General features: G+C 35.3%; 1 protein-coding gene across 1 annotated transcript in view; it reads right to left on the reverse strand.

The window, feature by feature from the left end:
* The window catches only part of LOC145292193 (cilia- and flagella-associated protein 65-like), a 2,765,874-nt gene that overhangs the window by 2,091,567 nt on the left and 656,745 nt on the right, over window positions 1-17,562 (reverse strand). Inside the window, exon 12 of the mRNA XM_080138498.1 lies at window positions 17,183-17,311. Within this exon, the coding sequence (XP_079994624.1) occupies window positions 17,183-17,311 (129 nt within the window). The remainder of the gene's footprint in view (window positions 1-17,182; window positions 17,312-17,562) is intronic.

A 17,562-nucleotide genomic window follows, 5' to 3' on the forward strand; every position in this document is an offset into this window, starting at 1 on the left:
GACTATAAAGATAATGTAGGACGCGACAGAGTAAAGAAGACAAAAAGATGAAAGAAAAAAAGGGGGGAGGAGAAAGAAAGGTCAATCCATAAACATTTTAACTGAAAACCATTTTATAATGTTAACAAAAAATAAACTATTTCCGTTCACTAAAATTTTTCAAGCATTACCTCAACAGTTTTCTTAATTACATTTAAATATTAATTTAAAAAAAAATAATTTATACCTTACATTTATTATATGAAAGATTGACATTAAATTATGAAATTACTGTAATGAGAATGATACGATGAATGTGTTAGTTTTAAAGAGAAGCTTAGTTCTGATGGCTTTAGAGGAAGATTAAATTTAGGCAATATAGGAAGATGTACGTAGAACAAGAGATTTAATTGGTGCGATTATGTTGAAAGAATGGATGAGAGTTTTGGATTAATAGATGTAAAGCAGTTGAGATAATAGGTTGAGTTCACATAGGAAGGTCAAGTAAAACATGGGAGGCAGTGATAAAATGCATCTGGGGATGGGTAAATAAAAAACTTGGCCAGAGATAGGTTACTTTGGAAGTCAATTTCATAAAGCTATCTAACACATGTTAGTATGTAAAATGATCGTTAAATCGAATATGATAATGTGTTTCGGATTTTTTTTTTAGATGAGGATTGATATTTTGGATTGTTTGGACTACTGTTTTCATTTTGAATGTTATTCTTAAAATGCTTTCGCCTCTGTTACCTCTGATTTTCTTCAGATGCATTTTGATGACTCAGTAATCTGCATACAATTTCGAATGTACCATTTATTTAATTCACATTCCCGAGTTCAACAGAAAGTTGTCAAGGTCTACAAGAGGCACTTAAAGAAGGTTGGAGATTGTGTCGGTTGAAACGTTAAGAGAATAATAGCCAAGATGAGAACAGTAGTCTGAATAATCCAAATACAGAATGTGATGAACTTTGGCAGAAGTTGGCTACTTCGACTGTCAACAATGAAATCTTTTCTCCTGTTAATAAAATAAAAATATGAAACAGATTTCATGAATAAATATAAAATAATGTGATTTACTCAAGTGCAGCAAATATGATGGCTGTCATTGGTGAAGGATGGAAAACTTGTAATTCTTTAGTTGAAAAAAAAAACTATTCACAGTTATTAGAGATTAGTAACTATGAGCTATTTCAGCTTTAATATCTTTTTAAAATTTAAGACATAAAAGAAACACTTTTCAGATCATTTTGCACTTGCATAATTTAGATAATCGTTTAATAATTCATTTTATCAGGTGGAAAAAGCTGATCAACTCATCTAAATTCATTGTATTTCGGTTTGCATCTCAAAATTCCAAACGGTTTGGATTTGTACAAATGTATTTAGTAAAATGAACCAAAAATGTATTACTTAAAACATGGATTTAGCAACAAAGAATATTTCTTCTTTTCGTCTACTCTTTTTTCATTCCAAACAAGGTGTATTGACACTTAGACGTGTGAGGCTAATAAATGGGATCATATCTACAGGGGAGTATGTGGGGAGTTGAGTCGCAACATGTCTGTTCATGTTACATCTAAGCTTTTGCATGTTAATTCAGTTCGGGAAGCAAAATACAGGGACGAAGTTTCAAAGTCTAACAGCCCGTGGGAAGAAAATATTAGAATACACAGCTTTCCAGCATCTAGGGATCTCGACAATGAAGAGATGGGATTTTGCTGCTTGTCAGGTAAGGCTGGAGTATGTACCACGAGGGGGCACAAATGCTATGAGTTCATCAGAGCATATTCTATTAAAGTACCATGTCTCCTTCTCCAACATCAGGGGTCTACGTTCTAACCTTCCAGAGGTTGAAACCCAATTACAGGAGACTAAACCAGACCTTTTATTTTTAAGTGAAACTGGCATTGGACAGGCTATTTCCCTTGATGAGTTTGCAATTACAGGATACTCTAACTTAACTTCTAAATCTGACCCCCAAGATCGCCATGGGCATGGAATATGTGCCTATATTAAAGATAGCTTTCCATGTGGGAGGGACATCTCCAGGGAAGATCCTAACTTACCTTATATGTGCTTCCGGGTTGCTTTAGCTCACACTACTGCATTTATATTTACTCTCTATCGCCCCCACAACAGCGGAGTTACTATCTTTCAAAGCATATCTGAGAAAATTGACCAAGTCCTTTCTACTTATCCTTCAGCTAACATTCACGTATGTGGAGACTTCAATGTTCACAACGTCGAATGGTTGACCCACTCAAACAAGACCGATGATGAGGGGAGGTTCTGTCATGATTTCTCCATTGCCTATGACCTCACTCAGATTGTTCAGGAACCTACCCGTGTGCCCGATAATGACGGCCAGTATGCGAGCCTACTAGACCTTTTTCTCACAACTTGCCCTGAACTATGTTCAGTTTCTGTTCTGTCGCCTCTTGGATCTTCCGACCACTCTGTTGTATCAATTAAGATAAAAATGAAATGTAATAAGTCCCCAGACGTACCTCTTCATCGTACAGTATATCGATACACTAAGGCTGACTGGGATAGCTTCCGTACATTTATATCTGATCTACCTCTGCATTCCATGTTTAAAAAGGATGTGTCCTCTATAGTATTAGACCTAACTGAATGGTTAATTGTAGGTATTGACCATTTCATACCCTCTAAAAAATTTCAGCAAAAACCTAACAGCCAGCCATGGTTCTCTCCAGAATGTGCTGCTGCCATTGCGCACAGAAATCACTTTTTCCACTGCTTCAAACGTAATAGATGTATGGAAACTAAAGCCGTTTTCAGGACTGCCAGCAACCATTGTAAGAAAGTAATAAGGAACGCAAGAGAGTTGTATGCTCAATCTGTTAAGTCCAAAGTAGCTGAGCAGCGGCTTGGTTCCCACCAGTTTTGGCAAATAGCAAACAGAATCCTGAACAGAAGAGTGTGCTCCATCCCAACTATTATCAATGGATCTGAGGTAATCTCGTCAGCATCAGACAAAGCCAAACTCTTTGTCAAGAACTTTGCAGCTAATTCTACCCTTTGCGACCAAGACCGCCAACCCCCAATATTTCCTCTTGTATCAGAAAACACGCTATGTGATATACGTATATCTGTACGTGATGTTGCCAAGCTAATCAAAAACCTTGATTCCAGTAAAGCAACTGGCCCTGATGGTATTCCAATTATAGTACTCAAAAAACTTCAACCTGAACTAGCGCCCATACTTACAAAACTGTTTAAACGTTGTCTTAAGGAGAATAGTTTCCCATCTCCCTGGAAAATCTCATCAGTATGCCCTGTATTTAAGAATTCAGGTGATCGCTCATCCCCCTCTCAGTACAGGCCAATAAGTCTCCTGTGCGTCATGAGTAAGTTGCTAGAATCTGTATTAAATACAGAAGTAATCAAACATCTCAACAAAAATAACCTTCTTAGTGACACTCAATATGGCTTCCGTTCTGCTAGATCTACAGCAGATGTCCTTACAGTTATATCGCATAGGATTAGCAAATCTCTCGACGGTGGCAATCTTTCTAGGGCAATTGCTCTTGACATATCTAAAGCCTTTGATAGGGTATGGCATAAAGGTTTACTTCATAAGATCGCTAGCTATGGTATAGCTGGAAAAGTCTTCTCAATTATTAAATCATTTCTTTCTGATAGATTCATAAGAGTAGTAGTTGAAGGGCAAAAATCAGAAGCTCACAATATTAATGCCGGTGTCCCTCAGGGATCCATCCTGGGCCCAACTCTTTTCCTGATCTACATTAATGATCTTCCAAATCATATCCTTACATCATTTGTAGACATTTATGCTGACGACACTACCATTTATGGTACCACATCTAAGACAGTAAACGAGCAAGTTCTCTCCAATTCTCTCTCCTCTGATCTTGAGCACGTAGTACAATGGGGAAAGGAGTGGCTGGTTACTTTTAATGCATCTAAAACCAAGCTTCTCTCTTTACATCATCAACATTCTAATCCACATTTGTCATCAATTGAAATGAATGGCTCTCGTCTTCAGGAGGCCTCAAGTTTTGACAAGCTTCTGGGCTTGACCATTACTCCTGATCTTAAATGGAACACGTATATCAAATCTGTTGCCAAGGCCGCTGGAAAAATGGTGGGATCTTTCTATCGATCCAGTAGATATCTCACTGCTGATGCTATTCTCTATCTATATAAGAGCCAGGTACGTCCAAGGATGGAATACTGTTGCCACATCTGGGCAGGAGCTGCTAGAAAGAACTTGTCCTGCCTTGATAGAGTTCAAAATAGACTTCGTAGCCTCGTAGGAGATGTCCTTTTCTCCTCCTTGCAACCTCTATCTCACAGAAGAGATGTTGCGAGTTTGTCTCTGATGTATCGTTATTTTCATGGAAAGTGTTCAACTGAGCTTCAATCTATGGTCCCCCCTCGCCAAACTTTCACAAGAAACACTCGTCTAGCTGTAAACACTATCAATAATTTCCCCCACTCTTTATCTGTGCCTAAACCTAAACGTAGATTCCATGAACAAAGCTTCTTTCTTAGAACTGCACGCCTGTGGAATTGTCTTCCGTTTTCCTGCTTTCCGGCTGACTACAATATGGTTTTGTTCAAGTCTAAAGTAAATAAGTTCTTGATGAGCCGTTCCATATAAGTTATTAAATGTACCAAATGTTCATTACTAATGATTACTATATTGACCAACTTCTACTGTACACTCTTTAACCCTTATCCTTGAGTGGCCTCTGGGCCTTGATAATGTGGTGATGCCTTTGTAAAAAAAAAAAAAAAAAAAAAAAAAAAAAAAAAAAGTACTTGTAAAACAGGCACAGAGATGCAACATTGTGGCGATGGGACAAAGGTTGTAACTTGACTGATAGTGCGGGCCTTATTAGGTTGTTTAAAAGGGAGAGACTGCAGAAGCATTTTCATCTTGATACTATGACTCTGAATCATCACGATTAATTTCTATTGCACATAGCAAAATCTTACACTGATAACTTATTTCTACAATTAATCAGAACTAATATTTTGCGTAGGAAGAAGTTCACAATTCAGATAATTGTCCATTAGTTAAAAAAAAAAAAATCAACCACAGTGGAGGGCAGCCAAAAGGCCTCCTTTTATCAGCTACTACAATGAGATGAAGGAGAGCGTGTCACTCCTTTATCTTGACTTACTCTTGATTCTTGCCTTATAATGCTGAGTGCTTAGCAAGAGGGCATCGAATACTATTTTTTCAAAATCTTTAACAGGACCAAACTGAAGACTGAACCTCGGTCACCTGACAAATTTGAAAATATTTTAACCATTATGTCAACTTTTCCTTATAGAGTAACTAATGACATGGCAGTTGACAACGAGATTTTTTAATGAAGAAAGATGATGACAATAACCTTTGTCCATGTAAGCATTCACAAACTGCATAATGTAGGAAACTTGAGTTGCCAGAAGCTAATGGCGAGTTTTGTACAATGATGTGTATGATAAACAATGCAAGAATCTAATTAGGTGCCAAAGACTCGCAATGACGTCATATTGTTCACACTAATTTGATTAACAGTAATCCTTTAACTGTTATGTTTTCAATACTAAGCAGTTTCAAAGTGGCAGCTGTTATGGAATGAACATTCACAGAGAAAGCAGGTACTTCTCTTTAATGAAATCGTTGATTGTTTTTGACCACAAGTAAAATTACAAATAAAAGTTTAGCAAATAAACAATGAAAGGCTAGCTTTATATCATATGCTCTTTCTTATATTATTAGCTGGCCGCCCGGCATCGCCTAGTCACAAAATACGCTTAAATATGATATTTTGATTAATGCAGATTTCGTATTTATTATTATATTACATTGGACCTAATATATGGTAATGATTAAAAAAGTTAAGAAAAAAAAATGACTTCTGCACCACCACTGAGAACAAAAATCATAATGTTTAGTTTATGATTTACATTTTCCGTTAATGCCTGAGCTATGAAATTGTTGTGTCGTAGAACAACAGTGAAAATAAAAACAATCAAGCCGAGGTTCGGTTAAGGAACAAGTGTATTAACAATAATGTACAAAGATAGGAAAGCGTGTATATCTACTGGACACTCGACAAGCAGTTGAAGTGCAGTCGCATCTCTCTCACTGGTGTTGGAATTACTAGCGCTATTTATAGTGCTAATCGGTGTAAATTCCTCTGTTCAAGGAAGCCCGGTACAACACCCCCGCCCCTTTGAAAATAGCCCGTCAAGGATTAATAACGTTTTTGTTTTGGGTTGACCCTAATCAATTCTGTTGATTTCCGTTTTCTGTTTTATCTTCTGTTCTCCGGAGCTGTTTCTGGTATGGATACCTGAAAAGCATCAAACACTGTGTCCATGATGTCCTCCTTGAGCGATCTGGTCACCTCACTGTTCGAGTATCTTTTCCGAATTTGGTTAGAGTGACGTTTGTGCACGAAGTCTGGTCCCTTAATCATGTAGACCATGTTGCCTACTTCTTTCTCAACAATGCCGGACTCCCAGAAAGTCGTATTATTTTTGTGAATCTTGTAGAAGACTCATTCACCAAATTTATACCGTTTTTTTTATTATCGTTTTTTTGAGGTTTGGCCTATCCTGGTTTGGTAACAACTTGTGAAAAATCGATCTAACCTTGCGTCTGAACATAACCTCATTTCGATGTTTGCATTTGAAATGACTCTGTAGACTTGTAAAAACTGTTGGATTGACTTATCCATCGGCGACCCACTAGCTTTTTTTCAGAGCTCTCTCGAATAGGTCAACGAATTTCTCTGCTTGTCCATTACTTCTTGGGTGGTATGGCGGAATGGTTATATGCTCGATTAGATGATCCTCACCAAAATGTTTAAATTCAATAGATGTAAATTGCGTTCCATTGTCTGTAACAATGCAGTCTACTACTTCAAACCTAGCGAATAGTTCATACAAGTTGATAGTTATCTCGGATGTGGGATATATACATTTTAATACTTCCGACCATTTAGATAGGCTGTCTACAACAATGAGATAGTAGAACCCATCTAGCGATCCTGCAAAATCTAAATTAATCCTACACCAAGGTTGGTCCGGTTTTGCTCAGGATCTGAATTGAGTTGGAGGAGCTTTCATAGCTAATGCACATCCTCTGCACTCCCTGATTTTTTCTTCTATATCCTTATCCATGTTTGGCCAATAAACGAAAGAGCACATAAGGCTTTTCATTCTTGATATTCCTGGATGTCCTACATGGAATTCCTTGAGCATTCTTTTCTGTAATGTTGCAGGAATTATGACTGTCGCTATATAAAAGGACGTTATCGCAAATTGAATAAATTTCTTCATCCAGTTCGTTATTGCTGATCCTTTCTTTCATGCAGTTCGTTATTGCTGATCCTTTCATTTTTTTCATGATTTAATAAATTTGTCCACGTCTACCTTACTCTTAATCTCATCAAGCGCTACTGGAAGTTCTCTTACTGTGTCACATAACATATAACTTCAACTTCCGCTTGAATGGCTGCTATTACCATATCCTCCAATGGTTTTGTCTGCTTAGGTATTAATCTCGATAACCAGTCTCCATGACCAAATTTTTTCGATGGTACATACTCCATTTGAAAATTGTAATTCAGAAGTATGGTACCCATCTTTGGAGTCTATTCACCATATGTTGTGGTAGTCCCTTTTTCGATCAGATAATCGTTAATAATGGTTTGTGGTCTGTTTGTAACAGGAATTGCCTACCGTGCAGGAAATGATGAAATTTCTTTACCGCGAATATAATGCTTAGCGTCTCTTTTTAATTTGTGAGTAGTTCTTTTTGGTTGACAAAAGTGATCGGGATGAATGTGCTATGGGTTTCACTTTTCCATCATCCATTTTGTGTGAAATGCATGTTCCTATTCCATAGGAGCTGGCATCACTTGCAACTATAATTTCACGCTTGGTATTATAATGTGCCAGAAACAAGTCAGACCTTAAAGTCTCTTTAATTTCCTAAAATGCCTCTTCCCCCTCTTGCGTCCAGATCCATTTTTTGTCTTTCCTTAATAATTCATTTAAAGGTGACCTTAGTTTATGCATATTTGGCACAAATACATTGTAGTAATTTGCCAAACCTAAGAAACTTTGTAAAGACGCAATATTTTCTGGAGCAGGCATATTCTTTATTGCACTTGATCTATCTGGATCCGGCCTTCTTCCATGTTTATCGATGATTTGCCCCAAGTATTTTATTTTCTCCATGAAAAATGTACATTTTTCCTGTTTTACTTTAAATCCATAATCCTGGATCCTTTTGATTACTTGGTTTACATGAGCTTTGTTTTGTTCTTTGCTAGCGCTTTTCATTAACACATCGTCCAGGTACCCTACTGCAAAATCCAACTTATTTAACATAATGTCCATAATTTGATGAAAAATCGCATGGGCGACTTTGACCCCAAAAGGAAGTCTGTTAAACTTGTACAATCCCTTATGGGTATTAATACATAGCAGCTTTGAACACTCCTCATCTACTGGAACTTGTAAGCATGCGTCACTGAAGTCGATTTTAGAAAAATATTTCCCTCCACTCAGTTTTGCAAATATCTCTTCAGGGATCGAAAGAGGATAATAGTGACTTTGTAATGCCCTGTTTAAGACTGTTGTGAAGTCGGCACAAACCCGAATCTCCTTACTCTTTTTTTTATGTAAACCGTTGGTGCAGCCCACTCACTGTGATCAATTTTTCCGATGACACCCATGTTTTTGAGTCTTTCTAATTCACCATCTATCTGTTTTATAGTGGCATATGGAACATTTCTTTTCTTTCTGAACACTGGCTGTTCATTTATTTTACGTCAAATTTTGCTACTGCTTTTGAACACCTTCCAAGATCGCCTGAAAATACATCTGGGAAATTCTCTTAACTCCCTCTTAGGTAGATCCCATAGTCTAGACTTTTTGAGCAGATCAGTTCCAAAGAGGTTGTTTGATTTTCTCATGACAAAAATTCTTGCTTTTTTGGCCCTGTTCTGGAAAAAAATATTTGTCAATAATTCTCCTTCAAAGATAATATTTTGGCCACTGACGCTCCTCGCCATTTAATGAGATTTAATCATAGTGGGTCACCCAACCCTCTTCCATGTTTGTACATTAATAATGGAAATGTCAGACCCACTACCAAGCTGTAAGCTTACTTTCTTTTTAAACATTTTGACCTGTACATATTTCCGGATATTTTGTTCCTCAGGTTCAATTTTCGTAAGTTTAATGGATGTCTTTCTACCAGATCCTTTTCTCCAATGCGATGCTTTATGCACTTTCTGGTGGCAGTTGTCACATTGTTTGAATTTGTAGGGACACTCATTGTACCAATGTTTATTTCCACACCTCCAACATAATCCAGGTGGATCTTTTCCCTGTTTCTTTCTCTGGTTATTTTTTTAAGTCGAATTTTTCTTTTGATGGATCTTTTTAATATACGACACTCCACTTTCCTCTATGTCATGACTGTCTTGTTTCAACGCAATAAACCATTCAGTCTTCCGCTAAGGTTTGTAGTTTTTAATTCGGTTCGTTTTCGAGTTTATTTAAAACACAATGCCTGACTTCAGCATCTTTATTTAAGACCAGTCCTTGCACAAATATTAAACATTTAAAATTATCTGACGATAATTCCTCTAGTTTAAAATCATCGCAATGCTTGTTCACTATACTTGCATAAGTAGTGAAGTCATTTTTTTTTTTTTTTTAATTACATTTTCACCCCTAACAAGGCACATTGCCACTTTCATGTAGGGGACTACTATTAGGGACACAGGCTACAGGGGTACTAGGTGGGGAGTTGGGCAGCAAGATGTCGGTTCATGTTACACTTGAACTTCTGCATGTCAGTACAGTTAGGGAAGCAGGAACCTGGAAGGGAGTTCCAAAGTCTAGCTGTTCTGGGGGAAGAAACTACTGAAATAGAAGGCTCTCTTACATCTACGGATCTCAACTGTGAAGGGGTGGGATTTTACTGCTTGTCGGGTTTGTCGGGGGTATTTACGCAGAGGGGGTACAAGTGCGTGCAGCTCGTCCGAACACTTACCATTAAAGTACTTGTAGAACAGGCAGAGGGATGCTACATTGCGTTGATGGGACAGAGGCTGAAGTTTGGATGATAATTCAGGGCCTATCAGATTGGTGACTCTCTTTTGAACCTTGTCTAGGAGCAAGAGACTAGTAGCAGATGCACCGGCCCAAATATGACAACAATACACCATACATGAGCGAATGATGGCCTTAGAGAGGTACAGGATACTTTCAGGCGTCAGTAGCTTTCTAGCACGGTAGAGAGAATCTACCTTTTTCACAGCGGTCCTGGCAATGCTCTCAATGTAATTTTTCAAACTCATGTTTCCTGTGAACGTTAGGCCGAGGAGTTTAAAAGATGTGCATTCAGATAAAGAGTCTTTGGCCATTGCTAATGGTGGTAGAGAAGGTTTCTTGTAGTTATTGAAGGAAACAAATTTAGTCTTGGTAGCATTGAATGTGACCATCCATTTTTGTCCCCATTCCACTACAGATTGGAGGTCATAAATAAAATTTGCTCGCCATCGCATTAATTAATTCAAAAAACAGATGAACTAATACGCCGAATGGAATGGCAAGCAAATTTCTTCCTTAAAAATGAAAACGTAAACAAAAAAGAATCGTATGGTTAAAAGCTTAATCGTCATATATCTTTTTTAACTTACTAACTAGCTCTACCTTCATATTGAGCACTTTTGAAGTAAATACTTAAAGTTTACGCATAAATTTATATTTTCGTATATTAATTTTATGTGAGTAAATTAAGTAGTTATACTTAGCTCCTGAAACAGTTGAGCACTCTCAAAAGAATTTATTTCACCACATTAAAAATAGATATGGAAAGAGTTAATTTCGAAACATCGCTAAAAAACATCCCCACACCTACCAAGCATAGCTATATTATTAAATTAATTAAAAAAACAGATGAACTAATACACCGAATGCGATGGCGAGCAAATTTCTTCCTTAAAAATGAAAACGTAAACAAAAAAGAATCGTATGGTTTTAAAACCCTTAAAAGCTTAATCGCCATATATATTTTATAACTTACTATATATATATATATATATATATATATATATATATATATATACAGAGAGAGAGAGAGAGAGAGAGTGTGAGAGTTTGTGCTTACTATAACCTTTAAGACAAATATTACGCAAGTATAAATCATGTAGAATATCTGCATGAATATAATTACACGTAATAGTTAACTAAAGATGATCATCCTATAAGAAAACCAAAAAACTAATAGGGAATTAATTAAAATAAATGTTTAAAAGAATATGCAAATTAGCTAGATCTTTTGCAGGTGAATGCAATTCCACGACCCATATATAACATAGTCGTATTTTCTTTTTAAATAAGTAGAAAAAAGGGGTTTTAATAGAAACACCAATACCCCCCCCCAATTTATAGAAGTATAGATCAGGTTAAAAAAGATTAAAACAAATGAACATTTCTAAATTAATAATTCTAAGTTTTTACACCGATCCTAACTATATTAACATCAAAATGGGTCATGCTTATAAAGGGCAAATGTCTGTTTGTATGCCCAGCTAAAACTTGAAAAATACAAAGCATTTACAAAGTTGGGTTCTTACCTAGGATTCTTATGTCAAGAGCAACTAGAAACAACCAATTTTAATTTATGCCTCATTTTGTTTTTCGCCAAAAAATCTTTATAAAAAATAAACAAGTTTTATTTACAAACTTGGGAAATATTTGAATAAAATACGAGTCAAACATAAAAAGAAAATAATTTTCTCTTCAGTTAAAAGAAAAAAAAATTAATATTTTAAAATCGTAAATATAAATGTTTGTTTTTGTTTTTTTTTATATTAAGTAAATATCACATGAATCGAGAATCAGCAGGAGCGATTTGTCGTGCCTGGTCGTGCCTTAATTTGCTGTAAATAAATTGTTAAACTGAAAGTCATATAGTAAAGAGAAGCCCCACTTTTAGTTTTTAATATTAAATTATTTATGATATAGTGGAAGATCCTGACACTTCCTAAGAATGGATTACTCGGTCTATAAAAGACTCGCGAAAGCGGTACCTGGGTTAGTTAGTCTTGATACTATGATATTCAAGATACGTTCTAGTGTCAATATCTTATTTGTTACATTGTACCACTGTACAATAAACTTTTTATAACTTATCTGTGTGTGTTAAGTCTCATAATTTCATATTGATTATATTACCTCAGGGATATATTAAGTTTTTTAAAAAAATCAGAATGTTGATGCATTTAACTTTTGAGATCTATAAACAAATGTGGAAATCTCGAGTGACAGAATGAACCTCGATGTAATGGTAAAGATTAAGAGCCCGGTGGAAGGACTACTTCAACAATCAATTGAACCCTGCACATATCCAGGGACAAAGCAAGATGGAAGGAAAGCAAAGAGTTTCCTCGACCAGGAGTAATGAAAAAAAACCTGATGATGCGTAATCATACCAAAAATAAAATTTAATTCTAAGTTTTTTCATTGATCGCGTGGAGCAAAGGGTTAAAATTTACCGTTCCATTTTATATGACAAAGGTTTCTTTGTTGGATCTTTGTGAGATTTCACAGTGGATGACGTAAATAGGCAATCGATTAAAAGATGTCTGCACAAGTGTTCCTTTGATATCTTCAGTTTGATCTCAAATTCTATTCACCAAACATACAGCTCGAATAAATTATTGAAACTGAATTACTGTAATGGTTTAAAGTGAAATTGTCTTTGCGGTTTACAAACAAAGTAGGATAGGTTGATTGTTATGAAAACAAATCCAATTAAATAAGGATATCGTTATAATTAGGGGCAACATTATGGAAGCTAAAGATTTACGGTTTACGTACTTTAGTATCGACATAAGAGTTGCCTTTTTAAGAAATGGAAAAGCATTCCTTTGAGAATTTAAAGTTCTCATTCTTTAATGTTTCTTTTATGGAAATCGATCCAGACAAAGCATGAAGCTACTTGATGTAAGGAGTTAACATGAAAGAAAGATGATCATTCCAAAGATAGGAGATTCCTATTGGCCTTAGTCTTTAAAAAATCAAAGATAGATGTAGGAGGAAAACAATCAGCAGAAAGAGTTCCACAAGCCTTCAGTTTTTGAAACAAAGTTACCGCAATAAAAAGTTTGTGACAATGACGTATCCAAACAGCGAATTGATGGAGACCACTAGACCAAGGAGTCAAACGAGCTGGAACAAAGGAAGCAGGGAATAGATCAAACAGTTCTAGAGAACACATATCATAATAGTATTTATAAAAAAGACAGACTAACAACATCACATCAGAGAAAAAGAGATATGACAAAGAAGAAAAATAGTGGGACCAATAAAATTACAGATACGTTTCTGTGCACCTTATCAAGAATCCATAAATGGGACAATGATTCACCAGCCCAAATATGAAAACAGTACTCCATGTATGGTCTGATAGTAGATTTGTAGAGATATAGAAAAGCCCATGTGTGAGAAAGTGTTTAAAGCGATAGAGAAAACAGATTTAATGAGAAGTAATGGATCTAATACATGAATTCCCAGAAAGATTTGATGAGAAAGACCAAATCAATTTCTCGGCAAGTGCATAGCCATTCTGAGAATTATACAAAAACTGGTTTGCTGCATCCCTTTGTTTCAGAATTCAAATTAAATTAATAGAGCAAGAAAAATGTTCTTTTCTGGGGATAATCCTTTTTTTTTTTAAATTCAAGTAAAAAATGATGTTTGCTTGTTTTCCGCCCGGAAATGGATAATCAATCTTCATTAAATTCATACAATAAAGTAACCCCCTAAATTATGCTTTCATTTTAAATGACAAAAATGATACAATAAAACGCTTCGTGGGTTCAGTTTTTTTGTAAATTTAATAAAAAATTGTCCCACAACTTAATTTTTCGACAGTCTATAATGCAACAAAAAAACAAACTGTTTAGAAACATTTCATCAGAATTTCAATTAGGAAGAATTATCTTTCTAAATTCTTGAGATGAGGATTGATTGTTTGGATTCTTTGGACTACAATTCTCATCTTGAGTTATTTTCACAACATTTCGATCGATGTAACCTTTAACCAGATGTATCTTGTTGAACTCTGAAATTTTTCTGTCGAACTCAGGAAGCTGCATGGAAGTTAAACAGTGGTCAAGTGGTTATTGACACAGACTAACGATTTGGGTTCCAAGTTCGAATCCAGTTCGTTTTACAGAAATCACTTTGACTTGGGAATGTTGGCAAGTTTTATGTGACCCCACCTGTAAGTACCTCATGTTTTTCTTGAAAGAATTCTGACTAGAAAAGTATCAGGGAAACCGATGCCAACAATAGAATCTTCAAATTCATGATATGATGATGCTCTCTCCCTTTTACTTGCAGTTAAACTATGACAGAAATGTAGATATTAAAAAATTCTCTAAAAAGTCATTCGCTCAGGGATGGAGTATTGTCATATCTGAGCAGGTGCATTATCTATTAGTCACATTCACTTAAGCAAGGAGCAAATTACTCATAATTTATAGCAGCACCCTATGTCTTAATGGCGATGTGTTTTGTAAAAAAAAAAAAAAAGCAGACGACGTGACATTCATTGCTTCATTACAATTCTATTGAACATTTAAAAACAAAACTTTATTCTAACTCTAACAAAATACATGAATTTTATTTAGAGATGAAATTGTCATTCACTGAGAAGATAATACAGATTTTTCATATTTTTTTATAAAAGCAATTAAAAAGTATTTATGACAATATAATTAGCCTTGTTCTCTTCAATGGAAAACTTTTATTTTCATTTTCAAATTCTATTCCTGAATATCAGCCAAAATTTTAATTATTCTGCCAATTAAGAATATTTCTTAGTTGCTTAATTAAAAGTTGCATGTTCATCTGTCTTTGAACAAAAACACCTTCAATCTTTGGGAAAATGTATCCGTAGTTTGGCCATTGAATGGCACTTTTTGCTGAAAATGCTGAATTTACTTTTATTCATTTTTTTAGTGTAACTCCAACTAAGAATTTTAGATTTTAAGAAATGAAAACTTTAAAAACAATGCAAAAATATGATTTCATTTTAATGATTATCCAAAAAAGATTTAAGAATTCCCAGTTGTGTTGTATACAAGTTTTAAGAATTAAAATATTGTTTCCATAGTTTGTGAATCTTTCAAAATGTCCTTTTTATGAGAAAACATAAGAACTGAAGAATTGCAACCAAAATGTAAACCTAAGATAAAGCTGGAATGGTTTATATGGTTACATGTCCACAAAATGAAGCATTAAACCCGGGAATGTCAACGGGTACAAGTCAATTTATTTTCATACTCATCTAGAGTTCCTTCTATTTCCTTATTTGGGGAAGCTGAATCTGCACTATAAACTGTTGTTGCTTGCAAGTAACTAACAATTAAGTTTATCGAGATGCAAAAAAGGCGCGGAAAGATCTGGTCAAGGTAATATGAATTTCGGTGATAGTGATAGATACTAAAGCAGCAACTCTGAAGAAAATGATGACGGAGGATGTTCACTACTCCTCATACAAGGTCCACCTGCTCACCATCAAAACTCAAGAGAATGAGTTTATGGAAGCCAAGACACTTCTCAAATTCAAATTTCTAATTGAGCTAAGAATGCTCTGGCTCTTCTCAATACATGTACCAAGTGGCTTGCTTGCTTTTGTACTTGCAGTAGTGTTCACCCAGGGTGGGTTGAGCTGGATTCACCAAGCGAGTTCATTTCATTGAGCTGACCATGTTGGACGATCAGCTGCCAAAACTGTGTTGATGGAGAGCCAGTTATGATTTCAACAGCAGAGTCCGTAGACACATGGACCAGAGACAAATTCAACGTCTGCCTTGATGGTGTGTAGAGCCATGTCTTGATTTGGCTACCCTAGTACTCGTGCTATCCAAGTAGTGGTTCAGCAGCCTTACATATGGGCTTACCCAGAGGGTGGCAGAGTGCATGACCAAGATATTTCAGTCTGCAAGATGAACAAGTTCTCTCAAATAATGATCTTTGAGCGTTTTCAACAAGTGCTACTTCATGCCATCTCACATTATGAAAAGAGAGTTTCAATTCAGATGGGCCTATTGAGTTGCTGTCCACTTCTGTCAAGCACTTAGTAGAGAAGGTAGCTGCAAGAAGTGTGGCAGAAGGACTCATCTCCATGTCATATCACTATGAAAACTTAGAATGTGTTGTCCAAAACTTCGATGAGTTCAACGTACCAAACCTCTGGCCTCCTAACTTACTTGATTGCAACCCCATGGACTATTATAGGTGAGACCCAGTTGAGAAAGACTAACTGTACTGCCTACAACACCAATGACAAGCTGATAGCTGCAATGAAACGTGTGCTCAGGCGCCTTACAAAGTGTGCTGTGAAGACCATGATGCCTAGATAGAAATATGGCTGTAGGTTGTGGTAGAGGTTCAAGGCATCTTCTTCAAGCAAAAAATTCTCTGCTATTGAACTTTGAAAATATATCAATTGTTAGGCAAGATATGGCGTTCCTTTCCTTTGTTTCCAAAATTGTCAAATTTATCTTGTGTGTGTACAACGAAACGTGTGTAAAATGCTAATCGAAAAAGTAAATATAAACATTCACTTATATTTAAAAAAAAATATGATTGTGAACTAATTTTTTTGTGGTAACTGGAATATAACTTTCTGTATATATATATATATATATATATATATATATATATATATATGGAGAGAGAGAGTTTTGTAAATATATATCACAATTGAGCTACACAAAATTCACTGCATTTCATCCTCTTGAAAATTCTTCAGACTAATTATGAATAGCTTAATTGCCATATATATTTTCAAACTTAATACCTAGCTCTACTTACCTATCAAGCACTGTCAAAGTAAATACTGAAAATAGATACATAAAATTTTATGTAGATACAGAAAATACTACTAATGTGTATATACCTATATATACATAGTCTTAACTCTAATTAGGAATGAAAAAATAATTTTGTAAAACAATTATACCATATAACTTTAATAGATTTAAATACACATCTTTGTTGTTATTTCTAGATAACAAAAAAAGTCCAACTCCAACTGGTAATCATAAATTTTATAAAAGCACAATTTAATAAATTTGTATTTTTTGTTGATGAAACATGTTTTACTTACATCCGGAGGCAAAGCACCAAATCCTTGTTTACTTCTTATTCCAAAGCTCTTCAGATGATCCATTCTTAAAACGGCAGGCTTCACAAACTCTGAATGACATGTTCCCAGCAAATCTAAGAATAGCGGTTCCTATAAAAATGTAAAGAACATTGATGAAAAATCAGATTTTAAAGAAATATTTTTCATGCAGAAAATGCGATTCATGGAATTTGTACCATATTTGTAAGCATGATGATGATACGTTGATGAATCGTGCAAAAAGATTACTTTCTGTATGAATGCTAGCAATGTTTATATTTGCTTCATCTTTTAATTTCCATAAGTAAAAATAAGCTTGTGTAGATCAGCAGGGTTCAGCTTTGTTGATCAGCTTGATTCTC

The sequence above is a fragment of the Euprymna scolopes genome, chromosome 13, assembly GCF_053919585.1.
Source record: "Euprymna scolopes isolate OS-2025 chromosome 13, ASM5391958v1, whole genome shotgun sequence".
Classification (NCBI taxonomy): domain Eukaryota; kingdom Metazoa; phylum Mollusca; class Cephalopoda; order Sepiida; family Sepiolidae; genus Euprymna; species Euprymna scolopes.